Consider the following 27,773-nt stretch of genomic DNA (forward strand, 5'->3'; position numbering starts at 1 on the left):
CGTTCCTTCCCTTGCGGCGAAAAAGGGGGCGGCGCCTTCCACGCGCAGAAGGAGCAGCAGCGCCAAGCCTAGGTGGGGGGGCAGCGACGGGGCGCGCGGGCGCTGATTGGCCAGCCGGGGACGGCGCCAGGGGCCGCTAGCGGCAGCAGGGATGGCGGCGATTCTTTTTCTCGCGCTCGCCCGCCCGCCGTCGCCGCCGCCCGCCCGTCGCCCTCTTCGCTTTCTCTCCCCAACCTCTTCTCTGCCTCTCCTGCGCCGCACCACCACCACCACCACCACCACCACCGCTACGCACTCTGCTGCTGTCGCAACTCGCCTCGCCCACGCCCACTCGAAGCGCCGTCTCGCCTGCTTTCTCCTCGTCTACTTTACATCTGCCCTCGTCTGCGTTCGTCGTGTCAAATCGCCGCCGGCGCATTCTCGCCCTCGCCCCCGTGGCCCTCGCATCGCGATCCCCCCCCTCTCCTGCGCAACACAACACCCACACCGACCCCTCCAGACGCCCAGCAAACATCTCTCACTCGCATCCACCGCCATGCTGCTCCCCTCTGCCCTGTCGTGCGACGCACGCCCGCCTGCCGCCCGCTCGCGCTTCCCCAGCCGGCTCTTCCCAGCAACACCACCACCCTCCGACGCCGACGGCCTGATTGCCGGCACCGCGCTGTTCGGCACCTGTCGCGCGCTGCAATCGCTGCTCAACGCCTCGCCCGCCGCCTCGCCGCGCGCCGCGAAGCCGGCGCGCCTGCAGAGCCCGCTGCACATGCGCCCGCAGGCCGTCACCCGCGTCGCCAAACCCAGCGTGAAGCCGCCCCGCGGCGCCAACAAGCGGCGGCGCACCGTCTACGAGGAGGGCGAGAATGATAATAGTGGGAGTAGCAGTGACGAGGATCGAGAGCAGCGGCTGGACAGATTCTCCACGCCCAAGCGCCAACGTCGCGCGCCGCCCGACCTGCCCCTCGGCCTGGATCTGTCAGATTTCCGCTCGCTCGATCCCCCGCCGCCCAACGACGGCGAACCCACTTCGCTGCCCCCGCCACAGCAACAGCCGTCATCACAACAACAAGAACAAGAACAAGAACAGCAGCAACAGCAACAGCCTCTCCTCCTCCTCCTCCCCCTCCACCCCAAACCCACTGCCACCAGCGCCGACCCACCCCATCCCCAGCACCTCGCCGCCACCACCGCCGCCTCTGACCCCCTTGACCCCAGCCCGGACTGGACCAGCGAAGACGACGGCCGGCTGGTCGACCTGGTGCTGGAGAAACTCAAGCTGTCCAAGCGCGACTGGAACGACTGCGCGCGCAAGATGGGCAAGGACCACGACAGCGTCGGCCGCCGCTGGAAGGCCCTCGTCGGCGAGGGCAACGTCGGTCTGCGCCGCGGCAAACGCATGGTGCGCTCGAGGATCCATGAGAACTGGAGGTGACTTTTGTTTCTTGCTCTTTTTCTTAATTCCTCTCTCTATTTTCGGTTTACTTTTTTTTCTTTCTTTCTTTCTTTTTTTGCTTTTCTTGTTGAAATGTTCGGGCATTTGGGGGGTCGCTTGGTCTACCTGGCGCTCTTCCGTCGTGGTTTTTTTTTTTTTTTTTTCCTTTATCATCCATCATTCGTGATTTAGCGCCTGGCGATTGGGAAGGGGAGGGGAGGGTGTGTGGAACTCTTTTTTTTTTTTTTGTTTTTTTGTCTTTCTTTTCCATTAACTACGGTGGTGGCATGTCTCGCCCTCTTCCTCATTCATCTTTTCTTTGATTTCTTCTTTACATATACTTTAATATCTTGATTCGATCTGTTGCGCAGATCCGCATAAGCTGCCTTTTAATTTCACTATGTACATACATACATAACTAAACATCCATACATGCTGACTAGCATTCTCACACTTTCTCGTTCCTACTTTCCTGATACTCCAATCAATGCACCTCGTAGCCTATCTATCCTGCCTTGATTCTTGCAGACTATGTTTAAGACAAAGCCCGACAAACGCCCACTGACAAACCAACTAGGTCGGTGCTGCACCCTACATGGTTCGGCACGTCTAGCCCATCTCTGCCGCTAGCTAGCCACGGCAAACAGCAGACAAGACCAACCGAACCGACCCGGACCCAAAAAAAACAAAGCATAAAAGAAAAGGGCGTGCCTTTGCTGGGATGTTTGTTTGACTACTCCAAAAGACTTCCCGGTTCTTCGAACAAAGTCGAACCAAACCAGGTCCAAACATTGTTTCGCATAATAATTAAGACCTGCCTGGCCCAATCCCACCACCACCAAGCATCACGGCTTTCTCAGCTCATCATTCCCGTCAAATAGTTGCAATTGAAACAGGGTGGCGCTTTCCCGCCTCTTGGAAATTTTCACATACACATGCATCAATCACATTCTCCCCAACTTTTCCCTCTTTGCGATCTCCAAAGTCCCCCAAGAGCCCGGCCGGTTCCCGACCCAACCATTCTGAACCAGCCCGGCGAACTCTATATGTACTCTCCTCCCTCCAGTTCAATATCAAACAGCAACATCCCAGTTAGTAGCTTTCTCCCCTCCTTCCCGCCGCCCCCTCTCTTTGAAGAAACCAAACAGAGCGCGCGCTAGGGCCCTCCCCCCAAAAAAAGAAATGCCACTAGTGTCGCGCGGGCTTATTGCGAATCAATGGGTTCCAATCATTAAAGCCTTTTTGTGGGGAGGGGAGGGGAGGCGACGGGGGCATGACTTCATGGTTGATGTGGTTCACAGTGTGACAATGGACGAGGGATCCAAGAAAGGTAATCGAGGGGATCAATATGTACAGTGAAAAAAAGAACAGCGCTGTACCATCATGGCCGATCGAAAGGCAAAAACAAAGGGGAAAGGAAGCAGGCCAAAGCTCCAGCGCCGTTGGGATGAACCGGGTACCCGGTTGGTGAAATTCGTTCAATGTATCAAAGTTATAAGAGGGAGGATCAAAATCTAAAAAAAAATCCAATAGTTAGCCCTGGGAAAATTCAAAAAACAGCTTTTACCTTATTACTAGTAATAATCGGCTCCAATTATCCTCTGCACCAAAGGAGTGAACCAGAAAAACAGAAGAATCCATCAAGGCACCCACCTGATCTCATAGCTCCCCGCCCGCGTCATATACCGCACCCACTTGACACTGCTATAGTTGCTCTTCTCAAACACCTTCAAATACCTCACCAGCAGCCCACTGCTCGTGAACATCAGCAGATTAAACGCCAGGCTCATGGGCGGGCGGCTCCACGCCTTCTGCGACGTGGTGCTCGTCAGCGTCGCGTCGGCGGTCAGCACGTACTCGCTCTGGCCGGAGAAGCGCGCGATCTTCCACACGATGTTGTTCTGCTCGGGCTCGTACTTGGCGCGGCCCTGGGTGGTGCGCTCGCTGACCTTGGCCGTGTTCAGCGGCGTGGGGATGCGCACGACGACGTTGGTGGCGAACAGCTTGGAGCCGTAGTTGGCGCGGATGGCGATGCTGTACTCGACCTTGCGCGTGCCCACCTCGCGCACGATCGGGTGCACCTTGAACGGCAGGTTGACGTTCTCCGTCGCCCGGTACCGCATCAGCTCGAACTCGCCGTCCGGCGGCACGAACGAGATGATGCGGTCCGCGTCGAACCGCCCCAGCCGCACGCACTGGTGGAACTGGCAGTCCTCCAGCGTCACGCTGCCCGCCGCCGCGCGCGTCGCTTTGGCGCGCGCCCCGGGACCGTTGCCCAGGCCCATCCCCAGCCCACCACTGCCGCCGCCACCCATGCCGTCGCCGGGCCGCGCGCCGCCGTCGTCGTTGTCCAGCAGCAGGCGGTCGTTGAGGCCGAACTTGCACTCGGGTGTGCCGGAGAGGTAGGCGCGCATGACGATCTGGCCGTTGACGTCGGCGCGGAGCACGGTGCCCGTGGCGGAGACGAGCAGGTTGACGTCCTCGATCACGTCGACGAAGGCCTCGTTCTTGCGGTACTTGATGTCGGAGCGGCGCCACGAGAGCGCGCCCGTGGCCTGCATGGTGATGCGGGACGAGTCGCTGGGGGACTTGGTGAGCGACGACTTGACGCCTTCGGTGGTGATGTACATTTTCAGCGTGTCTGTCTCGGTGTTCTGGGGGTATCCGAAATCAAGAATCTCTGTAGTGTATCCCCCAGCAGCATGTCAGCCAATAGCTCTAAATGAACATATTTTTCCAAAATGTATGTCCCTCCCTACCATCAAGCAGCTCATACACCAGCACAAAATTATTTTTGACCGCCTCCTCGTCAAACTTGCCAAAATAACCCTTCCCCAGCAGCACCAGGCGGTACAGGAACTCGAACACCAGGGCCGCATTGGCATTGCTCTTGGTCACCGCCACCAGGTAGATATTCTCGTGCTTGACATGGCTGAAGGTCGTCGAGCCCAGCGTGAGGATGGGCGAGCGCACCTGCGCGTTGGAGATCACCTGGATGCGGAAGATGTCGGCGAGCCGCGGCCGACAGTCATTGCGAAAGGCGCGGAAGATGAGGTTTTCGCCCTTCTGGTTGAACACGAGGATGCCGGAAAGCATGCCTACCTGGGAGTGCTGCAGAGCGAATACAGAGTGGGTGCGAGGAGAGACGGGGGAGGGCGTGGGCGGTGCGATATCAAGTCGGGGCTTCTCTTCAGGAGATTTTGGAGCTGCCGTCATCTAATACAATACGCCGCAATACCGCGGGCGCAGTGGGGGCTGTCACGGGGTGGCGTACGGCGTATGTTACCGGATAATCATTTGTCAGGATGCCGGCGCTAGTTATCAGCACGCACCGCGCTATTCCCGATGCGGGACGGCGCCCCCTGAACGACCAAGAACGAAATCTTCAGAATCTGACTGGAGGACATGCAAAAAGGGTCTGCGGAGTACGTTTATTTATTTTTATTTGGTCTAACGGCTGCAGGGTGAATCAAAAAGAGGCGTGTCGCACTGAGTGTGCTTCGCCGCAACGGGCAAACTCGAACAAAGAAAGCACCCGCCCTCCCTAGATAGATATACTGTACAACCACACAGGTGATGCATAGAGCTGGATATAGCCACCCCTGATGCCGGGGTAGTTATTATTATTTATGAAACTTCGGTAATTGCAGAATAGGAGAACAGGGAACGCTGGACTGTGTGTGCAAGGGTACCAGTTTAAGGACAAAGCAAAAAAGAAATTTAATGCCGCTGGAGGGGCATTGCCAGGCGTAAGGCTGACGAGAGGTAAATGTAGAAGCAACGAAAGAGGAAGAGAAAGGAAGGGCGATTAAATAAAAGTAAGGGATTAATTCTCCGGCGACGTGACTCGAACAACGTGCGACGACTCGTCCATCCGGGCACCGTGGGCATCGACCACCATGTTCCGCAGCGACGCATTCTCACTGCCGACGATGCCGACTTTGGGGTCGGGAATCTGGATATCCAGCGAGGTATAGCCGGTGGAGCGCAGCGGCCAGATCTTGACGCCCTCGGCGGCGCCGACCTCGGTGTTCCAGCGCACGATCCAGGCCTCGAGGGCGCGCAGGCGGGCCTTGACGCGGGTCAGGCCCAGGTCGTCCCAGAGCCAGCCGGTCAGGAAGCCGAGGGCGGCGTCGAGCCAGTTGCGCAGGCCGAAGGGCGAGTAGGCGGCGACGATCTCGTCGTTGATGCGCGCGATGAGCTTGCGGAACTCGGGCTCGGGCAGCAGCGGGTCGAGGATCTCCGGGTACAGGTTGGAGAAGGTCGGCGCCAGGTCGCCCTTGATCATCCAGTCGCGGCGGATGCGGATGATGCGCGTCTGGGCATAGGCGGCGGACTGCACGGCGACGTGCGGGTTGAGGTGCGGATAGCACGGGTGCGCCGGCCCCCAGGCGAGCTCCTCCGCGAGGTCCACGTCCGGGTCGGCACTGGCGGCGTCGGCGGCGGACGACGGCGGCGGCTGCGAGGCACACCGCTGCGAGCGCGCCGAGTGCCGCGAATTGACTCGCCGGGGCGCTTCAGGGTGTCCGCCAGACAGGAAACGCGGGTCGGGCTCATCGGGGCTGTGGAGCACGTCGAAGGGGCGGCGGTCAGCAGCAGCGGCAACGGCAGCGGTCATGGCGAGGCGTTGGGTGCGCCGGGCGCCCGACGGCGGGACGGCGATGCTGGAGCGCGCGGAGTCGGACTCGGCAGCACTGCGCTCGACGAACAGGCTGGTAGGCGACGACGACCAGCGGCTGCGGCGCTGCTCGGGGACGGTCAGCAACGGGGTGCCGTCGGGGGCGTCGGCGCGCGGGAGGACGAGGGCGGTGCGCGGGACGTGGTTGATGGGGTTCCAGGGCGAGCTGCTGGGACGGAGCAGGGCAGGCAGCGGCTTTTCAGGCGCGCGCGGTGGAAGAGCGAGCGCACGGCGGGGGCGCGACGAGGCCGTGATGGCGGAGGGGGGGAGGAGGAGGAGGAGGAGGAGGTGAAGATGAGGACGGATGAGGTGGTGGAGGCGGCGATGGGCGCACGGCGGGAGCGGTTGGGCGCACGATCAGGACACATGCCGAGACATCAGAGCAAGACGGAGTAACGACTGGCGGGGAGGAGACAAGAAGGAGAGGAAGAAGATGAGGGAGAAGCAGAGAAGAAGAAGAAGAAGAGAAGAAGCAGCGAAGACAGGCCGCCCGCCGCTACAAGATACAAGCGACAAACGCCGTGCGACTGCGCCCGGGCTTTAATCTCGTTTGTTTCGCTGCTTGCCCGGCGTCTCACGCGAAGGATGCCTGTCGCACGTGAGCCGCTGCGAGGCGCTGCGGCGGTGTCTGCGCGCTCAATGCACTACTCTACCTGCGACTCCCGCGTGTCTTCTGCCTCGCCGCGTCTGCTCCCTCGACTGCTTTCTTCTCTTCGCTTCTCTTCTTCTCGTCTTCCTCGCGTGCTGGCCCGGCGCCTTGGCACGCTCATGGGGTCCCTGCTTAGATCAGCAGGCTTACGTGATTATAGCTGACATAATATAACGCACGTGACATAATCACCCGCTGACTAAGCCTAACCTCGACGCGATTTTTCTCCCGTCGAAAACACTCAAGTCTCTGCAATCAACCTCAACCTCAATTCTCAATCTCTCTCTCTCTCTCTCCAATCTCTCCTTCTCCCAGTCTTCCACCAACCATGTTCCGCACCGCCCCCTCTCTGCTCCGCGCCGCCGCGCCCCGCCGCGCCTTCAGCTCCTCCGCTCCCCGCGACGTCGCCCGCATATCCATCGTCGGCCGCCTGGGCGCCAGCCCTGAGCTGATCACTTCGCAGGCCGGCCGTGAGTACGTTCGGTACACGTTGGCCTCCTACAGCAACGCCACGCGTGAGACCAGCTGGTTCCGCATCACCTCGTTCATGGGCGCCGGCAAGAGCAGAGATTATCTCATGGCTATCCCGAAGGGGTGAGTAAGAAAAAAAAAAAAAAAAAAAAAAGAAAAATTTCAGTGTGCTGACAGTCTTTCTTGTAGATCACTACTCTTGGTCGACGGAGAGGCTACCCTGAACGTCAAGGAGGACGCGGAGGGCCGGAAGTTTTCCACCCTCAACGTTGTGTCAAGTACGCGAAACTTTTGCTTCTTTGCTGATATATTTCCCAACGCGTGCTAATCTTTTGACCCAGAACAATTCGATGTCATCACCCGATCCAAAACTGACGAGGCAGCCGAAAGCTCCGAGGACGCTGAGCAGATCGAGTCGCAGTAAACCTGCTCTTGCTGGCTCCTAGCAGCACGCTCCCCTATCGCGTGCTCTTCTCTCAAACCCCCCTTCCCATGCCTATTCCCCCTTTACCCCTCCCGAACACCTGGCAGGCTATCCGCCACATATATACATACATTCGTACGCTGTGTAATATGACCTGGAAAAATTTTTTGTTTCTTTTTTTTCAGCGCCAGCTTCCATTCTCCCCGTGTATTTTACACCTCCCCTGTTCCTCCTCTCTCCCTGGCTAGATGCGTTATGGCTTATCGGTCGGCGTGTGTGCGCATGTGGTAGCTTTATCTCTTTTGACGATGCTTTTTTTTGAAAGGTTTAGTGTGCGAGTGTAGAGCTAGTAATAGTCATGTATGGAGATATGTATGCAATCAATTTCATTACTCCACTCTGATGGTGTTTACTACACCAGAGACAGCGGCTAGGGCTGTGTTCATTGTCTGCATTTATACTATGTTGCTTCTGCGGGTAGGTGTCGAACTGCCATTCCTGCTCGTAGCCTCCCTGCAGATAGCTACTAGTAGAATAGTTATACATTGTCGACAAAGAAACATTGTCTATTCATGGCAATCTGGCATACAGGTTAAATACATCAAATGCTTTTTTTGCCTTTGCAGGTATTGTCGTTTAGATTTAAATTGGCATCATGATTTAATGGGTATCAAAAAAACTCAAGGAAAAAAAAATTGAAGGTCAAAAAGAGCAAAACCAAACCGTGCAACACTTTCGAAACCTTCACATCACGCCTCGCGGCGGTCTCGGCGATATTGTTTTATCCAGTCCTACGCCCGCACCATAAGAAAAAACACCTGATTTAAATGAGAGCAAGACAAAATACAATTTTTCAGACGAGGGAAAGCTGGCCACATTTTTTTAACTCCCAAATCATACGATGTTATCACCTCGACTGCGCTCAACAGTAACTGATGTCCGCACTTCAATAGAATTCGGGTCATAGTGTTTACCATGGGCAGCGGGTGAGGGCTGTAAGATGCTCCCAGCGTCAAGAAGCTCGAGGTCGGGCATGAGAGGCGATGAACGGCGGTCTCTGGGGGAAGCTGCGCGTGCTTGAGATGGTGGCGGGGGAGGTTTGGTGGTTGAAAACGAGGAGCTGCGGCGGTGATCGTCGTTGGAAGCGACGGAATTGAGAATGACGGCGTTCCTAGACGAATTGGTCAGGAGAGGCTTCGGGAAGAATATCCCAAAAAGGACAGTATCGCTTACCAATCATCGGATTTCGAACTGTTGGACATAGTCATGGTCTGCTGCGAGTCCTTCTTGAAAAGCATCCTCGCTCGACTTCCAAAGGAGCCGCTTTTATTGCCAGAGGAGCCGTATCCCGAGCTCATAAGATGAGGGTGCTCGAGCGCGGGGAAGATTCGTCCAAGACCAAGCTTCAGCAGGAAAGATCGATACATGAGGGTTGCATCTTTGCCGAAGCCGAAGAAGATAAATACCAAGTAGCCGGCAATGACCTGGATCCAGCGATCGAAGAACACTTTGCCGCCCATGGTATACTTGAAAATCACATACCAATCGGGCCCGTGGACCTGGCTCCAGGAGAATGGCATCCAGGGCTGGAAGGCGGTGATGTTGAAGTACAAAACGTAGAGCTGGGCTGGGTAGCTCCCGAGAAGCATGAGCAGGGCCAGAATGAGCAGCCTGAGAAATCGGGATTTTGTGGTGGTGGTGCTAGCAGAGACGATGCTGTTGAATTCACGCTTGTACTTGATGAGGCGATACACGACGATTCCTGGGAGTCCTGTTAGCTGTGTTCGTGTTAAATAGGGGAATGGGTTACGACGTACCTGCATACACTGCTGCAACAGTGAGCACTAGGGGAGGCCACATGTAGCCAACAATCACACTCGGCCAGCTCGACACATAGGAAGGCATACACCCAACGATGGCGTAAATGAAGTACCTGTTCTCCTGAATGATGTAGTGGATTGCCATGACAAAGACTGGAATTACCACACAAAAGATGATGTCGAAGGCCAGTGTCCGTCTCTTCTCTCCCTTGCTCGGCATCAAAGTGGCACGATCAGTGTCTAGGACCTTAGCCAGCGAGCGAAAGATGCATGCTAAGGGGCCGGCAATGCCCACTCCGGCGCCGGTGATGAGTTTGGCTTGGATGTCGCAGTACACCGGGCCCAGCCACCAGGTATCCACGGCATCGGTGGGCCAGATGAATGGGTTGACGAAGTTGTAGGTATTCTGGATAATCAGCCAGACGGTGAGGCACACCGCAGGGAAGTTCTTGTTCCTGGAGTGCCAGACCAGCGGCGGGATGCAGACGATGGTGGCCAGGAGGGCGGCAATAGAAAGGATAATGCCTTGAGTAGACATCTCCATTAAAAGAGCTTGGTCAGACATTGTGCAGGGGCAATGCAAAACCACCTCTGGACTGACATATGGTTAGGAGGATATACTTCTATGTCAAGGGAGAGAGACCAGACGTACTATCAAGCGGGATCTAGAGAGCCGTTGTTGGGAACTGAAGGGAAGAAGAGGTCTGGCAGGTGCTTGGGTAGGCGGTTTTATATTACCAGGGAGCAGGACTGGGTCAGGCGGTGCTTTATTGAGGTGGGAGGGGAAAGATCATCTTCATGCAGCGGCGAACAACAAAAGCAAAGCTATCAACCTGCAAGCACGGTGACAATGAAACACAGAGAAGCTGACCTGGCAGAAGAGAGAGAAAGATGGAGGAAGGGAGAAGGACAAGCAGCAGGACGCCAGGGCGGCGGACCTGGTGATTGATAAATGGGGTCCATTGCAGACTCGAAACGGCACAGCCAGGGCGGGCAGCAGGCGGTATTGAGCATCGAGGCGGGCATTATTGCGGGCTCAATGGGCGGCAGCGAAGGAGGGCTTCGCGCGCTTCGTTCCGCGGCGGGTGGAGGCCGGGCACTAACCGCATTCGGGTATCAATAAGGAGTCCACTCGACGGCCGCGCTCACGCCCCAGCAAACACACCGCGCCCGCCCATTCGCCGCGGAGCTGCTGCGCGCTGTGCGCCCACCTGCGATCCTGCCCTGGCCCAGCACGCCTGCGCGGCCATCCCTCGCCACCAACGCTGCTCGGCACGTTTGCCAGGCCTGCGCTGCCGTCGCTGGCCGGCGCTGGGCTGGACATGGCGGTATACGGTCGTTTGCTGCGGGAAGTTAGGAGCATCGATGCTCGAATAGTCCGTGTATGGAGGCCTCCTGGCGTCATAGGGGGTGTGAAAGATGGAGCTGAGGTTGCATCCAGAACAGCCTGGACCCCAGACAGGCATGTCAAAGTAACCCAAGCCAGAGAGAGACAAACATATTGAAGCGAGATCTGACAACGGGCGTCAGCCTCGAGAAGAAGAAAGAACCGTTGCTGTTGCTGATGTGGTAGCAGCAGTGCAGCAAAGGAGAGGCAGACGGCTTGGTGATGCCCTGGCTCGAGGCCAGCCCGGCTGGTTGCACGACAGCTCCGGATACATATAAGACGGTCAGGCCACCCTCTCTGTCGGAACCAGGCGATCTCCTGCCATTACTATGGTATCTGCGATCACAGAGAGGCCGTTGTGTTGCTGCTGCGGGATAGCACGGCACGGCCAGGGCCTGACAGCGCGGTGCGCACTGTCGTTCTTCAGGGCTTCTGCACTGGCGCGCACAGACGGCGGGATCCTCAGGAACCGGCAGCCCGGGCCCGGGCGCTTAGAGAGTGGCCGTTACGTCTTGGCGGTTGCTGGTGGGGTGCTGAGTCAGTTCAGCACGTGAGGGCTGACTCAGCCGAACCGCATCTCATCATCCCGCCCGCGATCTATCAAGCACATCATCATCACAAAGCACTCTCGTGGAAATGCTCGGCCCTCGCGACCATTTCCATGCCTGCTCCATGAGGCCGCCGTCGTTATGGCCGAGCCCGCCCCATCCTCAAGACACCGCCACAGGCGCCAGTCCGAACCCCAGCCAGCGGCCACGGCATCCTCGTCATCGTCCCGGCTCCGACAGCACCGCAATTCGGTCGATCGCGACGGCCTCCGCGGCCTTCGACGACGGTCGTCGGCCATCTCGGACACGCTCCTAGAAACTCGCCAGTCTCTCCGCTCGTCAACGGACGACATCATCCGCCCGCGTGCCACCTCGCACTCCGACGAGTCCTATTGGCAGTCTGCCCCGTTGGCCTTGGCGCTGGTGCCCGCCGTCGGCGGCATTTTCTTCCACAACGGGAGCGCCATTCTGACTGATGTGACCTTGCTCTGTCTTGCTGCCGTCATTCTCAACTGGTCGGTGCGGCTGCCGTGGTAAGAATTAACGCTTTCTTTTTGGGGAATGATTTTGATGCCTTCGTTCGGCTTCTTTAATTGACTCGTTGCCAGGGATTGGTACCATTCCGCGCAAGAAACTGCCCCAGGATCTGACCATGAGCTGGACGCAGAAGACAGTTGCGATGGCGATATTCCAGCCTCTACCATCGCAACAGTTGATGAGAACGCCGTTGCGCCTGAATCTGTACCCAATAAAACTAACCCCGCTGCACAGGCAAGGCAAGAACTGCATCTCCATGAATCCCTAGCCCTCATTTCATGCTTTACCTTCCCCATCCTGGGCACCTGGCTCCTCCACGCCATCAGGTCCCAGCTCTCGCGCCCGTCTGAAGGACTGGTGTCAAACTACAACTTGACCATCTTCCTCCTCGCCGCTGAAATCCGCCCTCTTTCCCACCTGCTCACTCTCGTCCAGGCCAGAACCCTCCGCCTTCAACGCGTGGTAGCGGAGTCTGCGCAACAACCTGCACGCGAAGGCCCCGACGCCACCGCGCTCCTTGATCTGGCCAAGCGTCTGGAAAACCTGGAGGCGCGAGTCGGCGACTCTCCCTCGCGTGCCGTCGTGGACCGCGCAGTGCACATATCGCGCCGGCAGGAGCTGCATAGTCAACAGGCAATGGAGACCGACATCACGGCTCTGTATAGAGCCGTGCGCAAGGCGGAGAAGCGACTCGCCGCGTTGACGTTTGAGATCGATCTGCGATTCAATGATATTCAGGCGCGCGTCCTCGGTGATTCTGTAGACTTAGCTGCAAGAGCGGCCCAGCAAGGGCTTTTCTCTAGCTCAGTGCAGAGATTAGAAAATCTCGCTCGAAGTGCCGTATGCCTTCCATGGTACATACTCACAAAATTAACTTTACTGCCTTTTATAGTTGCAACACAGTGGTACAGCATCCTATGTCGAGTGTTTCGCTTGGCTTCCAAGCCCTCTATTAGGCCTTGATTTTATTAGTGGCTAACTATATGATACGGAGCAATAATAAGCGCTGTGCTTCCGATTAACATCCTCATGACATGATATGAAAATACACATTATTTCTCTGGTATTCCAGGATCTGATTCCATTATATACTTCTAGTCTATATAGCTTGCAAAACTTGCGGATATCAAAACACAACGTAAAACCAACATAAACACCATCAACTCCCATCTTCACTCCTCAAAAACGGCTCTATCACAGATCTCTTTTTTTCTGCCAGCACTCGCTTCTCTCGATCTTTCTCTGGCACCGCAATATCCTTGGAAAAAATTACGTTTGCAAAGGTCTCCGCAAACGCCCGATTTACAGCACGACGTCGAGCCAGGGTGATATTATACGCCGTACTCGTAGGCTGAATGGTGAGGCCTCCCAGTCCTAGATCAGGCACGTCGCCACCCTCGCTACTTGAGAGTGTACGGCTGCGCGGCTTGAGCCGGAATGGAAAGCTGATCGAGGTGCGAGGCTGGGTGAGGACAGATGGTGATACTGGCGTTGGTTCTGATATATCAGTAGAAGTCCGGGCGGAGAAGATGGAAGGCGTTTTGACCGTTGTCGGAGACATCTGCGTTGAAACAGAAGCCGGTATGAGCGGCAAAACTTCATTTGCGATGCGATTAAGCATGAACGTAAGGAAAGTGAAAGATACGCTGTGAGCGGGCGACGACGAAAGCACATCGAGAATCCTGGATTGCGATTGATCGGTAGAGAGAGGTGCCAGCTTTGCCTTGTCCGGTCCAAAGACAACGCGATTCAGCTCCGCCCACAAGTCCTGCGTGATCAGCCCATCGGGCATGGAGCGCAAAAACGACAGAAGCGTTTCCGCAAGAAGCTCGACGCGATGTCGCGAGGGGATCTCGGGCCCAAACTGGCTGAAAAACGACGTTCCGGTATCAAGGCCCTCGCGGATCAGGCCAACGAGTTTATATCGCACACAATGGTCTTTGAGCGTCCATGTCCCCGAGTCAAACGGCCAGCCGGCGCGGTCGCCGCTGAGCCAGGGACGCGCATTGTCCTCACCGGTGGCAACCATATCCCATTCCGCGACTGCGCGCTCCGTAAGCTCTGAGATGGCTTCGGTTAAGCGGAAGAGCTCGCGTGGAGCAGATGTTCTAACGTTTTCGTTTGAATCACTTTCAGTCGTGATAGAGGACAAGGTGAAAGTGTCAAGATTGCGAATGCCTTCTTCGTGGACGCGAGTAAGCTCGTTCAAGGAGAAACCGAAACATGTTGGTAGCCATTTTCCACGGACAGAAATAAAGTGGTCACGGCCGTTGGAGACGCGCAAGACTAACACGTCTTCGATTTCAGCCTTGCTGGTATTTAGTTTCCGTACAAAGTCCAGGTCGAAAATACAAAGAATGAGCTGTACATGTGCTGACTCGCCGGGTGGCAAGGTGTACTCTTTTGGTGCATTTACAGTGGATGCCTGTGTATCTTCAGGCCAGTCCACCCGGAGAAGAAGCCATGGAGGAGATACACGGGGGTCCTCGTCACCGGCAACGGATCGATATCGAAATGAAAAGGTGGCGGGGACGCTCCCAGTATTTGCTAAAGTCAGGCTTCTTGACACTGGCACATCATACCGTACCGGGCCAAAGTTAACCGTGTCACGATCGTGAGCGACGCTCGAAACAGGCGGGCCATCTCCTGATACTCCCACGGGTTGATCGATAACAATCGTAATATCTGGCCGGGCCTCATTTTCGGCTTTATCCAGCTCTCTAGCGACTTCTTGGTGAACCTTTGCCTTGAGCGATTGTACAATTGCGTCGTACGTCAGTACAAAATCAGCGTGCAAGGGTTTGTGATCCGAAGATACAATGCCCTGATGCGACGTGTAGCAGATCACATCGACCGGATTCTTGTTGTCTGTTTTCTTAAGGGTGTCAGAGGTTATATTGTCAGCTGAGTCAACGCTGCCGTCGTCATCCGCTCCATCAAGCTCCGGATCGTAGTCAAAAAGCACACTATTATCCTCCGCCTCTTGATCCAGCCCAAGTGATTTCATCTCATCGTCCCTTCTCTTCGAGGCTTCCGTTTCGTTGGTTCGTCTCTGATATTCCAGGTAATCTTGCTTTGTTCGGAAGAGTATTCGATCACACCAACTTGGGCCACGTTGTTTTTCGCTGGAATCGAACTGACCAACACGTCCAACATCGTATTTGTACGTGGGTAAGAACCGTATTTCGTCTTCTCTCCAACCCTCGAAAAAAGCCTTTCTTTCTCGTTGTTGAGCCCGGAGTTGGTCATGAGGTAGAAGTGAGCTAAGAGTGATTACCAGCGAGGCAGGATCTTGATACGGGTCAACATCGTTGTCTTCCATAGAGATAGCAATATCTGAAGAATCATCATCATTTCCATCGTGCTGAGGAAGTTGAGTCTGGTTGTCCTCATGATCCTGAGGCTTGCGATTCGGTAAAGACCCAAAGTTATTTGCAGTATGTAAGTGAAGAAGCCGGCGTACATCATCGCCAGGTATATCATCTAAGCGATAGTTTAAGTCGCCAAACCAGAAGGCAAAATCCTCATCGCCCAAGTCCTGATTTGGGGTGGAGAATAAGTGATCATCTTCCTCGTCGACAGGGTCAAATCGAGTACGCATAAGGACCTGTGAGGCATCCCAATTCCTTCTATCAATACTCGCTTTCTCTGCACCAGCAGCTAAATGACAATTAACAAAAACAACACGAGTAGTCCCACCAAGAACGATTCGGGTGGCAACAGCCCCTTTATTGCCCATATACCCCATCAACCCAGTCCCAACGCTCGTAGAACTGACCGAAGATATACTTGGCGCTATCAAGTCCGAGGCGTATACTAAAAGAAGCAGACCAGTAAGCTGCTGGGAGGAAACGAGGGTGTATCCGGGAGGGAGCGCTTTCTGAACAGCGTCTTTCCACCTATTTGACGGCGCAGGGTCGACGTAAGGCCTTAAAGTTTCTGCTGGTGATGATACATCGACAATTTCCTGTAGGCCTAGAGCAAAAATATCAATTATTCCATCCCCCGTCCTAGTTGTCTGGTCCTCGTTATCAACGTTTCGTTCTGACTGGCTCGATTGGTTCCCATTCCCATCAGCATTTCTACCATGACCCGAAATTAATCCTGGCTCATCTACAGCGCATTCTTCTTGCTTTGTCACCCCAAAAGGCGGCGTCCCGAACCATTTTCCAAGGTCCTGTTCCGTGCCTGGTAAAGCCGCAACATTCCACGTTCCAATCCTAATTCTGACCTTTTTCTCACGAACATATTCAGACTTTCTAGCATATACCGCTCGAGATAGAGAGGCAAGGTCAGATGCTACTCCGGCATTTTCGCTGTCGTCCGGTTGGTCGGGAAATGCGCCGGGGGCGTCCCGCAGGTTTAAGGGCGTAGATGACGGCTCGAGGACCGACATGCTCGCAGGGATTGACAGTAGATATATAGCACACAGATGCTACCAAGTCACTCTCATAGCAAAACCATCAGTGTGCAACAGATTGTGGATGCTCGAGATGGATCGAGGAGGATTCCGGCGGGCGTGGGGCTTCGTGAAGCTGAACATTGAGGTTTCCAGCAGCCAAGGATCAAGTAGTTAACTAACTATCACGTAGGCAGAGTAAGATAGGTCATCGTCTGCTTGCTGGCACGCATAGGCAGTCCCAGCAGTCAATCTGGCCTGTAATGGGAAGTTGGCAGCCATTGTTGGTCGGCGAGGCGCGCTCCGCCTTTTAATGTCGTGATGGATCGCATCTTAGCGGGGATCTTCGAACTCTACGGCCAAACCATGACTGCAACTAACTACACCCTTCACAAGCATATCTAATTTCCTCAGCTGCACGAGACTCGACTGCTGAATCGCATTCAGCTTCTTGACCACATAACATCTTCTCACAGTCAGCGACATCCTCATGGCGACTGACGCCGGACCCCGTCCTGCACCCATTCGATCGAACGAAGAGCTCAACATTACTGTTCTTCGCCGGCACAATCCTTCAGTATCTGCGATCCTGTCGTTGGCTCCTTTTGCAGTGGTATATACGTTTAGTACAACTGCACAGTCATGGGAAAAGAGCGGGATCGACGGCACCCTGTTTGTCTGCCAACTCACCAAAGGCCCTCTCGGCGAGGAAAGATACAACGTTATGGTACTAAACAGACGAGGGATGGAAAACTTCGAGGCCACGCTATCTAATGGTGACGATGTCGAAATCACTGATGAATACATAATTTTGAAAGTTGACGGGGTTGAAAAGGGACGCGACGGCGCCATCAACTCCCCAGACAAGAAGACCTTGATGATATATGGACTATGGATTTTCTCCGAGCCGGCACCAAGTTCGACGGCTGAGACTAGGACGCTGAATGCGCAGATGATCAAAGAATGCGCTGTACACGGTGGAGAGAGCAGGAAACTCGCGGAGGAGAGGCTAGCCGCAGAGCGTAGCCAGAGCGCCCATCCAGAAGCTGCCCCGGATTCCATACCCATGAACCGACAGGCCTCTCTGCAGGCATTGTTCGGTCAGCAAAGAGCCCAAGATGATGCATGGAGCGTCAGAGTTCATAGTCCCGTACACGCCTCCGGCCCTCAAGGTTTCATGCAACAATCACGACAACCAGCCAATATTGAATCTGTTCTTCAGGAAAGTCCAGCTGGAGCTGCTCCAAAAGGTGACGATGTCATAGGCCAGCTATTTCGCAAAGCAGGGATTGGATTTCAGGGTCAGTCCTAATAGAATGTGCGCCTTATCTCCAGTCACCAGTCGGGATTTGAGAGTCGATAAATACACTGTCGCAACATATTACACTATATACAGCTATGTCTAAACCACCGGGAACTATGAGTATGAGAATTACTAGCTTCCAGAATCATTTCTGGATCTATTATCTTTAACTATGCCCCTTATGAGCCCAAATGCCTTGTGTGCCATGATTTCATTATGCCCTACAAATCCACGTCAACTCAAACCGTACGATGAAAGAAATACACAGACTCGAAGTACTCACTAATGCAAAAGCCATGCTTGATGCCATCGTCGCAGACGATCATTTTCGGCCCGTGATCTCCCTTGGATGCCCGCGCGCGGATGATCTCATCTCGCGTCTGTTCGGCGACCCAGTGGTCATTCCGACCGAAATAAAAGACCAGCTTCGTTAGCTGTGATTTTACATCCCCTGCTACGCCCCAGATCTCATCGCTCCACTTGTCAGAGCCGATTTGCTCCATTTCTTCCGCACCCATATGCCTACCACACGTCTTAGCAGATGGCCCCCATCTCACGAAGTTCTTTAGAGATTATGAAACAAGGCAAAGGGCTGGGGTTCTCTTACAAGGCTTGTCGAACGCCTGTTCGACTTTTCAGAAATGCAAGCGTAGTATCAACGGCATCTTTGGGAGCGCTTCCCATTACATATTGTACCACCCAGCGCAGTACTGGCGAAGGCATTATAAACAAGAGGCCGTTGACGATGTGGCTTGCGATATGGTCCAGGTATGGGATATTTGCAAGTGTCTAAAAAATCAATCAGCACATCCTCAATATCTTGCCCTGCTATCCCCAGTAGCTTCAGGAGTAGGTAGGCCAATGAACATACCGTCAGCTTTCTCCCCGATGGAGATTTAGCAATATCAACTACCGTAGGAAACATCAGCAACGCGCCAATAATGTCTATTTCAACTTCATGGCTGTCGCCTGAAGCTGCTCCTGTTTCTTTTCCCGCCGCCTTTGCTCTCTCTTCCTCCCTCTCTTTCCATCTTCGTATTACTTCCATACATAGATATGATCCCACCGAATGACCCATCAGGATTACCTTCGGCCTTGGGCGACGACGACTGCTAGCAGCATCCTTCTCCGCCCCGGTAGCGTTCGTCGCAGAAGTAGTAGTGATGTGATTGTGCAGGTACTTGCGAACAATCTTGGCCAGATTGCTTTCCACATGCTCCACCTGGGCAGATAGGCCATATACGGCATCCGTAGACGCCTCTGAATCATTTGAGGAACTTTGGACCGTAGCATCCTCGATCTCAAACCCAGCAAGTGACCTTCCGGCTATTAGATAGGCATCGTCGGGGTCACGCATACCCGCATCCTTCGTTTCGTCTGATGGCTGCTCAGATCTGGTATTTCCACTGGCACCTTTGCGCTCAACAATCGTACCACTGTCACCTACATTACTAGCACTATTGTTACTGCCTTGCGCAGTGTTCACACTGCTACTAGAACAATCGCTGGCGCCTGTCTGGTCCGGACAAACATGGGGAGAGGATGACAGATTTGAGGCCAAAAGCGAGAGAAAAGAATGATAATATGATACTAAGCCTGGATTGCCAGGGACAAAGTAGAGGATGATTGGTTCTCCGTTTTCTGACGTGCCTGCTTCGGTGATGTAGAAGTCCGGAGTGATTTGCGTCTTGGTAACAGATGTTGACATGATTGTGTGGGCCAATGACAGGGCTGCATGGAATTATCTGAAGGTGAAGAAAGAAGACAAAAGATTTTGATGAGGCTATAGAAATAGCTGGTCACGAAGAATAGTATTTATCAGAGCTGTGATGAGATCTAATGAAGGTTATACAAAATTTTTCGGGCCGCCTTGGCTCATATCTTAGTTAACTAACTAACTAGCTAACAAGTTGGGACGTAATCGAGTCTACAGATATCCCAAATATGAGAAGACTATACGCCTACGATTCGTGCGTAGCTCCGTATATTTACCAGTACGATACTGTTGAATTGGGCAAAGCGAGCAAGGGGAAATCAGAGCAAAAGCCCCTCCCTCGAGGCCGAAGGGTACATTGAGCAGTCCCTCAAATCATCCATTTCCAGTGGTATCTAAATAAAAAGACAAAGCTTTGGAAACCCAGGCACCAAAATGAAAAGAAAAAAAATAATAAGTATAAAAATAAAATAGGGAAAGCAAAAAAAAAAAAAAAAAAAAAAAAGAAAAATAGGGAATATAAGATATCAGTAACACAATCGCAGGAAATGCCAAACGACAAAGAATAACTACCGACGACGAGGAGGCAGAGAAGCATACAAAGCAGCCAAATGCCAGAGTGAAAAATGTAAAGATACGGATGGAAAGTAACAGCAAAGATATCATCCAAACAAACAATGAAAAAAAAAGAAGGCCCCATATAGCAGCATCCCTAAATAATTTTTTTATCTCAGAATGACCATGCAAAAATACGCCTTTTTTCTTAAATGTTCGGGTTTTTGTTTTTTTTCTCGCGGTTATTGTTCAGAGAGGAAGCTCGCTCGATGTACCTCTTTTGTGCTCTTACAGGGATTATTGCCTTTGCAGGCAGAAACAAAAAACATGATAATGCCCGAGGTCCCGAAGCTCAATATCAAAAAGGAGCAAGAGAGCCTTTCTTATTATCAGCCTGTTGCGCTAGTATCATTGCCGCCAGCCTCGCCGCTTTCAGCAGAGTGATTCTTCTTCTTCTCGTCATCATGATTGCTATCCGCCAGTGGAGCGTGGGTATTTTTCAAAGTGGTCTGCGACACCGCGGTTTTCCCCAAATTAATAGATATCTTCTTGCTCGGGGTTCCAGGCGTGCCGGGGGAAGCCTGGTCCACTTTCTTCTGCGCCGACGATGCAGGCGGTGATTGTGCAGCGGTTTGCTTCTGCGCGGCAGCACTGCTGACGCTGCTCATACTCGCGCTCGAGCCGCGGCGTTTGGAGGCCGACGACAGCTTGATCAACTCGTCGTCGTCATCGTCTTCTTCTCGGCGTCGTTTCTCGGAGAAGCGTTCGAAGATCAGCTCGCCATGGAACGACATCTGAGTGAGGGGATCTTGCGGCGGGGATTTTTCGGGGGTTTCTTGGGCCGGGGGCGCTGCTGGTGCCGGGGCTGGGGCTGCAGCGTCTTGGCCGTGCAGCGTTGCTTCTTGGTTCATTTCCATAGGGTCGTCGTCGTCATCATCGTCGGGGTAGTCAACCAAGGGTTTGGCGGCTGGAGATGGCGATCCGTTGAGTACCCCAGGTGTCTCGAGGGCATGTTTGACCTGCTGATGCGGGATGATAAGTTCGGTTGTCTTCACTGACACACCATCTTGCATAACTTCGTGAGATGAGAAGCCGCCTACCTCGTCTTCTTCATCGTCAGATGCGTCGAAATATTCCTCCTCCGCCGCATCCATTTCCCTGACACCTTGCCAACGCTGGCCGCCATTGAGGAGGCCTCTTGTAGGGGCCACGGATTCGTTCTGGCTGAATAATGTTGGACCCATTTCAGCACCGTAGCCCTGCATTTGGCCGTAACGGAACATCAGGTTCCGGAAGGTTTCCACATAGGTAATGTTTTTTATCTTCTCGCGGTAGTTTTCACAAAGATGGATTATGATGGGCTTGATATTTTCGCGCTTGACGTATTCGAATAGCTCCAAACAGGCAGAGTTGAGCAAATTATCGCGTGGCATCGTCTCGTATACAATGTTGAGAATCAGATCAAAGGTGTTGTTGTGCGTCATTTGAGAATAATAGAAGGTATCTTGCAGGCTAATCAATGTGCGGAAAAATTTGATCGCAGCTACAAAACGCATTAGGAAAATTGCACGTCCATTGGAAAGTAGGCCATACTCAGTTTTAAATGCTTTTGGGGTGTTGTGAGCAGTCGCGCTATTCGAGGAGCCATCGCCTCTTCATGTATGAAATTACGGGTTCGAAATAAATGCTGTCGAACAAAAAAGGTGAGAATGTCGACCAGATGGGATAATAGCGCGACTTCGTGAAAGGATAAGTCGCTGACTAGAAGTGTAACGGAGTCAACAACAGCTATATATTTTGAGGAGTATAGTATGTACTTACGATTTTGTCTATTTTCCAACTCCTTCAGTGGTAAAAACAGCCGCCGTGCAGATTCATCAAAATGTTGCTGTACAAAAGTGTCCGGAAAGGTATTCTGAGACCGTAGCTTCGTCAGGTAATCGGCGCCAGCTCTCAAGGCCTCCGGGACGGGAGTCTGCGGGTCTAATAAAATTTTGATAGCATCGGATAATTGGCTTTTCACGCCCAGATCGGTGTCTGTGTGTAGCAGATCAATCAAGGTCTCGGTCAGGGGGATTTTTTTCTCATTTAGGGCTTTCAACATATAGCCTCGCATCATGATGGGGTCATGATCCAAAAGGGCAACAAGAATATCCACACCGGTGGTTCTAACGGGTGGTCTAGGATGCTTGACGGCGTACACGATCACGGAAAAGAGGCCATGGTTGATAAAACTTCCAAACAAACTCCCGCGAGCGCCGGCCTGCAAGTTCTTCGCGATCAACGCACATTGGTGGATGAACTGCACCGCATCATCTTTCCGTCTATTGTCAGTATTTCTAGGGCTGAATAATGAAAAGAGCTCGTTGAGAAACGGCGTATTGGTCTGAAGGTGTTGGACTATGTCGACTTGGTTGAAGAAGATAAGGGAGTTCAGAACGGAGAAAGTAGGGTCGTCCAAGATTCTGGCCAGCACGACATCCTTGAGGTACTGCAGGCGCCAAGTATGACGGATCTTCCGTAGAATTATTGGATCTTTTATAGGAACGACCTCCTTGTAACGGCTGCGGTCGTTCAGGTACTGTCGGTGATTGGCTTTATGCGCGGGGAACTCCGGATCATCTATAATCGCGTTAGCACCGATGATCCTTCCAGTGGCCAAAGTGGAAAGATGGCGCTTGGACCATACATTCTAGAGCGCCAACGACTCCACTAATGACATGGTCGCTCACAACCAGTTCAATGATGGTGTTGTCGTTCAGGAGGATCAGGGATTTCATGATGTTGCACAGCCGGTGCAGGTCGGGCAGGCTCTCCAGGTCTTCAGCGGTCGACACGAGGGGAAGAAGCTTCAGGATGTAGTCATCGCGGATAACGAATTTCGAGATCGCATCCCTGCCGGCCTGGGAGTTGCTGGCGGCGCGCATTGCGTTCTCTATGTCGGCGAGATTGGCGAGTTCGGGGGCAGGCAGCATTATGGCGGTCGATAAGGAATCCAGCGCATCGTCTGAGAGCGGGTCGTCTGTGCAGGAATGTCAGATATCATGCTTTTATTGAGTATTATATGGGTATGTAATGGCAAATGGGAGGCGCACCTGGGCCGGCTAATCCCATGAAGTGTTGTTGAACATGGCGCACAAATTCCCTAGCAATGGGGTGAGTAAATGGTGCAGTTTGTCACTGTGATGGGAGTGCCTACCATATGACAGCGCAACCGTCTGCTTCCTGGAAGCTGAGGGCCATATCAGTGCCGTTTGGCTCCGTCCATACTATCAACGTCTCTGCGCAGCAAAATGCATTTAGTAAGCATGCCACAGCAGCGCATCTACAGAATCCGCACCTTGTTGTTTCTGATATCCATCATCCTTGGATATCTTGGTTTCGAGCAGCATGCGGTCGGGCTGGTCCTCCGACTCGACCAGTATCCTCGGTTCATCCTATTTCCCGCGAAAGAAAAACATCATTAGCGCATCACATCCAAATCACGCACACAATGGCTTGGTGCACAGGAGCCAGCGCTCCTGCGGGCATGCGCGCGCGCGTATGCGAGAGCCAGCTGGGGAGGGGTCGTACATCGAGAATCTGGCCGGTGCAGAAGCCGGTGCCTCTATCGAACCAGTCATTGTCCTTGAGCTCGTAGACCTTGACCCGCTTGCGATCGTTTGGCGGCGGGATCGCCAGGGCCATGGTCTGGCGCGCGGCGGGCGTCCGGTTTTGGGACACAGGAGACGGACAGCTTCGGGGGGGTTGATGCAGGGCCTGGGGGCGACGTGCCAAGCGCGATGGCGGCGGCAGCGGTGATGGTCAACAAGCAGGACGACGTGGTGCGGGCGGGCGTGGACAGACAGCCGGGGCAGGCGATCGGCGGGTGAGAGGTGGTGCAGTGCGGTGCGGTGTGGTGAGGCGCGTGAGAAATTTGCGGCGGTGGACTGAGACCGCAGCACGCGACGGGGCGCGGAGCGAGAACGGGGGCGGCAGGCGGACGGGGGGGAGGGCAACGGGCAGCAGGGCGTGCGCACAGCAGGGAGACGAGGCCGGAGAGAGGAGGTGGGTGAAGCAGCGACGATGGCGATGGCGATGTGAAGAGAGCGGGCGGGCGTGGATGCGATGTCATGGCCGGGCATGTCATGTGAAGCGCGAAGGGCCGCTGGGCTGCGGGTGCAGATCCTGCGCTGCAACGCCGCCAGGCCTGCGAGCACAGTTCAACTAACTAACTACAGTACGACACGGCCGGTCTTGTCGCGGCCCTGGACCCTGCATGCCCTCGCGGCCTCGCCAGTGCGCATCGCAAACCGCCCAGGCGCACTGCGAAACAAGAAAACGTGGCTGGCGGTCGCTTGAGGCCCGCGCTGGAACCGCCCGGCGCCTCGTCTCGCCCGTGGAACGAGCACTAACGACGGAGTACTCCGTAGCTTAGCTAGTTAGTTAGTTAGTTGGTTACTGACAGCCGGCGCGAGGCTGCAGAGCTTGGGTGTTTGTGCGCAGCCGGGATCGCGTCTCCGGCTCATCGCAGGCACGCAGCTCTAGTTACTCCATATCCCTGAGGTACCTGGTTAGGTACTCTGCTCACCAGCTGGTTAACTAGGTAACTAACTACCTCCTAGTTAACTGCCTGGCTGCCGCCGACTCTGCGCTGCCCGCGCGCCGCATTCGAAGTTTGCTTATCGATTAGGGCCGTTTCTCGCTTGGCAGCCTCTCGCGATGCGTCCTTTAGTCTTTTGCTTTTTGCGCCGCTCGCTTTCTCTCTCCCCCTCGCCGTCCGCGCGCCCGCTGCGATCCTCTGGCATTTCCCCCTGCGAGCGACTTCTGGAGTTTTGCGCTTGCTTGCCGTCCGCCCATAAAGCTCCAATCCCTCCCTCTCCGCCTCCTAACCGCACCCCCGCCTCGCCCCGTTTGAACCACCGTACCCCGCCGCCCGCCGACTGACCGAGACCATGTCGGATTCGAAAGCGCTGGAAGCGACGGACTCTCCCGCTGCCAGCGGGCGGCTGCCGTCGCGGAACGGGAACGAGCCTGCTCCCAGCGCCGCCACGTCCGCCGTCCTGGTCGAGGGCGCCGCCGACGGCACTCGCGCCTCGCAGGACATCACCGCTGCAGAAGCCGTCGACTCCAGCAAGAAGGGCTATTTCGCATACTTCCGCACCAGGGAGTTTTACGTCGTTCTGCTGCTTGGGTGAGAATCTGGCTTGTCATCGTACCAACCAAGTGTTTGAAGTGCCAGACCTTTTTGCTGACCACCAGCGCCGTGCGCTCCACAGACAAGTGCTGGCCCTCTGTATCACGGCGACGAATACCTTCACGAATCTTCTAGCCAATGCGGGGACCTCCATTCCGTCTTTCCAGACCCTGTTCAACTACGTGCTGCTCGCCGTGGTCTACACCGGCTACACCATCTACCGCTATGGCTTCAAGGGCTGGCTCCAGGTGGTCTACAAGCGGGGATGGAAGTGTCAGTCCGCCTTGTCTGCTTCGTAGCAGCAGGAACACGCCCCTAATATATCAACAATTGCTGACCCATGACCTAGACGTCATCCTAGCCATCTGCGACGTCGAGGGCAACTACTTCATCGTCCTCGCCTACCGCTACACCACCATCCTCAGCGCCCAGCTCATCAACTTCTGGGCCATCGTCATCGTCGTCGCGCTCTCCTTCTTCCTCCTGCGCGTCCGCTACCACTGGGCCCAGTACCTGGGCATCGTCGTCTGCATCGGCGGCATGGGCGTGCTGTTCGGCTCCGACCACCTCACCGGCGCCAGCAGTGGCGGCGCCTCCAAGTCCAGCCGCGACCAGCTCAAGGGCGACCTGTTCGCCCTGCTCGGCGCCACCTTCTACGGCTTCGCCAACGTCGCCGAGGAGTACTTTGTCAGCAAGCGGCCCCTGTACGAGGTGCTCGGCCAGCTCGGCCTCTATGCCACCGTCATCATGGGCGTGCAGGCCGCCATCTTCGACCGCCGCTCCTTCCAGGACGCCGTCTGGAACAGCAAGGTCGGCGGCTATCTCACCGGCTACACCTTCAGCTTGTTCATCTTCTACTCGCTCGCCCCCATTCTCTTCCGTCTGGCATCCGCCGCGTTTTTCAACATCAGTCTTCTCACCAGTAATTTCTGGGGCGTTGTGATCGGCATCAACGTCTTCAAATACACCATCCACTGGATGTATCCCATTGCCTTTGTTCTGATCGTCATCGGACAATGTGTTTACTACCTGGGCAGGAAGGTCTTGGGCGAGGCTAGAAAGCCCTGGCTGGGGAGAAATCAGGAGAAGGGCGTTGCGGGTGTTGGTACGGCGAAAAGGAAAATCGATTCAGATGCGGAGCGGCTGGCTACTACGGTGTAAAATCCGTACATTCGGCCTTAGTCTCCTCCTTGGATAGCTGCACATAGTTCGGATGGAGTGCCAGATGGCACTGCGCCTATTTCTCTACCGTGATTGGGAGAATGGTGTCTAATTTTGAGAAATAGCATTCTACCCGTCAAATATTCAAAAGCACAATGATAATAGTCACTCTACTTATGAAATATACAGCCAAAAATAACCATGAATTTCATCCCTTATCAAAAAAATATCAAATCAAACCAAAAAAACCTCATCTTCAACTCATCGAAACTTCGGACACGACCGAGGATTACAGCTAATCGTCACGCTCGTCTCCGCATTATCCGTAAACGTGCTCCCGCCCTTGAAATGATTCCCATCCCCCTTCGACTTCTCAATCAGACACCGCAGATACAGCCCCGAAAACAGCTGCACGCACGCCTCCTTGCTCACCTTCTGCGCCGCCTTGCGATTGTGATTCACGTACGTGAAATCCACCCAGAACTCCCTGCCCTTGCCGTTCACCGTCTGCACCGGCAGCGAGATCGAGCGCCCGGACCCCAGCTCGTTGTCGTGCGCCGACTGGCAGAACGTGTTGAAGTAGTCGTTCAGCGAGTAGGAGTTGCTGGGCCCCGTGTAGTTGGACTTGATGCTCCAGCCTGCGTTGGTACAGAGGTAGTTTCCGGGAATGTCAAGACCGGAGCGCCGGACGACGGATTTGCGCATGGCGCCCGGGTTGCCGTTGTGGAGGAGGTGGTGGTGGTGCTGGTGGTGCTGCCCGCGGTGAGTCGTGTCGCGGACTATTTTGGGGTGTTTTGGCTGGTGGATGGCAGCCGTGTTGCCTGGGCCGCAGTTGGGGTTCCAGGTGTTGCGGCCCTGTTCGTCAATGACTAGACATGTAGAGAGTACGATGGTGGGGAAAATGAAACAGATAAGCGCGGCGATGGCGGGTGAGGTCTATTGGGAGGGATAAATATATTAACATCTAGTTCAAGATTATGGAGACACATACCTTCATTTCCAATAGATATCACTTCAGGTTAAAAAGGGGACTTTCTAGTGTATGTATATGTGACAGATGTCTGCCCAAAAAGGAATATATTTCTGCATTTAAAATGTCCAGAGACAGATATATAGAGGACTCATGTCAATCAAACCAAAATAAGGCTCTGTCCAGCGCTTAAATGTAAATTCCCCCAGCCATCATTCAAGATTCGGCCTACAGACAAAGCAGAAGCATTTCCGTGTCCACTGTATGACAGAATCGGCATATATGCCCCTTTTGAAAGTCCGATTGCCATAGCCAGTATTAGATAGGATATCTCTCCGGCGCGTAGAGCGCCCCAAATTCCTTGATGACAGTAAAAGGGCCAGCAACATGCCTCAAGCAAGGTAATAAAGTCCTTAAGAAAGTCAAAAAAGGTACGACCGGTCAGCAGGGTTTATTTATATCCCGTAATCCGTATTGGCGTTCAGCTTAGTAGCATGAAGCTGTCACTAGCCTTTGTTTCAGATTCTCATCTCAAGCCCTTGAAACGCCATGTAG

General features: G+C 54.3%; 12 protein-coding genes across 12 annotated transcripts; 5 read left to right on the plus strand and 7 right to left on the minus strand.

Annotated features, from left to right (window-relative positions):
• Positions 1-535: 535 nt before the first annotated feature.
• LOZ57_001034 (uncharacterized protein) lies at positions 536-1,426 on the plus strand (the record flags this gene model as incomplete). The annotated part of the gene is made up of 1 exon (XM_049250127.1): positions 536-1,426. The coding sequence occupies one exon, from the start codon at positions 536-538 to the stop codon at positions 1,424-1,426; it is 891 nt and encodes a 296-aa protein (XP_049111287.1).
• A 1,640-nt stretch (positions 1,427-3,066) lies between these two features.
• Positions 3,067-4,642, minus strand: APM4 (clathrin associated protein complex medium subunit; the record flags this gene model as incomplete). Its single annotated transcript, XM_049250128.1, has 2 exons — positions 3,067-4,106; positions 4,186-4,642. The coding sequence occupies 2 exons, from the start codon at positions 4,640-4,642 to the stop codon at positions 3,067-3,069; spliced, it is 1,497 nt and encodes a 498-aa protein (XP_049111288.1).
• Positions 4,643-5,252: 610 nt separating this feature from the next.
• On the minus strand, positions 5,253-6,044 carry LOZ57_001036 (uncharacterized protein; the record flags this gene model as incomplete). Its single annotated transcript, XM_049250129.1, has 1 exon — positions 5,253-6,044. One exon carries the CDS (start codon positions 6,042-6,044, stop codon positions 5,253-5,255), a length of 792 nt encoding a protein of 263 aa, XP_049111289.1.
• A 1,256-nt stretch (positions 6,045-7,300) lies between these two features.
• RIM1 (ssDNA-binding protein, mitochondrial) lies at positions 7,301-7,648 on the plus strand (the record flags this gene model as incomplete). Its single annotated transcript, XM_049250130.1, has 3 exons — positions 7,301-7,347; positions 7,414-7,502; positions 7,566-7,648. The coding sequence occupies 3 exons, from the start codon at positions 7,301-7,303 to the stop codon at positions 7,646-7,648; spliced, it is 219 nt and encodes a 72-aa protein (XP_049111290.1).
• Positions 7,649-8,542: 894 nt separating this feature from the next.
• On the minus strand, positions 8,543-10,033 carry STE3 (a-factor receptor; the record flags this gene model as incomplete). The annotated part of the gene is made up of 3 exons (XM_049250131.1): positions 8,543-8,819; positions 8,882-9,410; positions 9,466-10,033. The coding sequence occupies 3 exons, from the start codon at positions 10,031-10,033 to the stop codon at positions 8,543-8,545; spliced, it is 1,374 nt and encodes a 457-aa protein (XP_049111291.1).
• A 1,511-nt stretch (positions 10,034-11,544) lies between these two features.
• On the plus strand, positions 11,545-12,919 carry LOZ57_001039 (uncharacterized protein; the record flags this gene model as incomplete). The annotated part of the gene is made up of 3 exons (XM_049250132.1): positions 11,545-11,936; positions 12,012-12,780; positions 12,833-12,919. The coding sequence occupies 3 exons, from the start codon at positions 11,545-11,547 to the stop codon at positions 12,917-12,919; spliced, it is 1,248 nt and encodes a 415-aa protein (XP_049111292.1).
• A 180-nt stretch (positions 12,920-13,099) lies between these two features.
• LOZ57_001040 (uncharacterized protein) lies at positions 13,100-16,336 on the minus strand (the record flags this gene model as incomplete). Its single annotated transcript, XM_049250133.1, has 1 exon — positions 13,100-16,336. One exon carries the CDS (start codon positions 16,334-16,336, stop codon positions 13,100-13,102), a length of 3,237 nt encoding a protein of 1,078 aa, XP_049111293.1.
• Positions 16,337-16,829: 493 nt separating this feature from the next.
• On the plus strand, positions 16,830-17,651 carry LOZ57_001041 (uncharacterized protein; the record flags this gene model as incomplete). Its single annotated transcript, XM_049250134.1, has 1 exon — positions 16,830-17,651. One exon carries the CDS (start codon positions 16,830-16,832, stop codon positions 17,649-17,651), a length of 822 nt encoding a protein of 273 aa, XP_049111294.1.
• A 230-nt stretch (positions 17,652-17,881) lies between these two features.
• Positions 17,882-19,350, minus strand: LOZ57_001042 (uncharacterized protein; the record flags this gene model as incomplete). The annotated part of the gene is made up of 3 exons (XM_049250135.1): positions 17,882-18,164; positions 18,250-18,431; positions 18,514-19,350. The coding sequence occupies 3 exons, from the start codon at positions 19,348-19,350 to the stop codon at positions 17,882-17,884; spliced, it is 1,302 nt and encodes a 433-aa protein (XP_049111295.1).
• Positions 19,351-20,300: 950 nt separating this feature from the next.
• On the minus strand, positions 20,301-23,598 carry PSY2 (Platinum sensitivity protein; the record flags this gene model as incomplete). Its single annotated transcript, XM_049250136.1, has 8 exons — positions 20,301-21,454; positions 21,505-21,672; positions 21,733-22,533; positions 22,601-22,933; positions 23,007-23,056; positions 23,111-23,192; positions 23,252-23,348; positions 23,398-23,598. The coding sequence occupies 8 exons, from the start codon at positions 23,596-23,598 to the stop codon at positions 20,301-20,303; spliced, it is 2,886 nt and encodes a 961-aa protein (XP_049111296.1).
• Positions 23,599-24,845: 1,247 nt separating this feature from the next.
• On the plus strand, positions 24,846-26,248 carry LOZ57_001044 (uncharacterized protein; the record flags this gene model as incomplete). Its single annotated transcript, XM_049250137.1, has 3 exons — positions 24,846-25,084; positions 25,170-25,360; positions 25,437-26,248. 3 exons carry the CDS (start codon positions 24,846-24,848, stop codon positions 26,246-26,248), a joined length of 1,242 nt encoding a protein of 413 aa, XP_049111297.1.
• A 261-nt stretch (positions 26,249-26,509) lies between these two features.
• Positions 26,510-27,245, minus strand: LOZ57_001045 (uncharacterized protein; the record flags this gene model as incomplete). Its single annotated transcript, XM_049250138.1, has 2 exons — positions 26,510-27,184; positions 27,240-27,245. The coding sequence occupies 2 exons, from the start codon at positions 27,243-27,245 to the stop codon at positions 26,510-26,512; spliced, it is 681 nt and encodes a 226-aa protein (XP_049111298.1).
• Positions 27,246-27,773: the final 528 nt, after the last annotated feature.

This window comes from Ophidiomyces ophidiicola (assembly GCF_022830035.1).
Source record: "Ophidiomyces ophidiicola strain CBS 122913 chromosome Unknown scaffold_2, whole genome shotgun sequence".
Taxonomy (NCBI): domain Eukaryota; kingdom Fungi; phylum Ascomycota; class Eurotiomycetes; order Onygenales; family Onygenaceae; genus Ophidiomyces; species Ophidiomyces ophidiicola.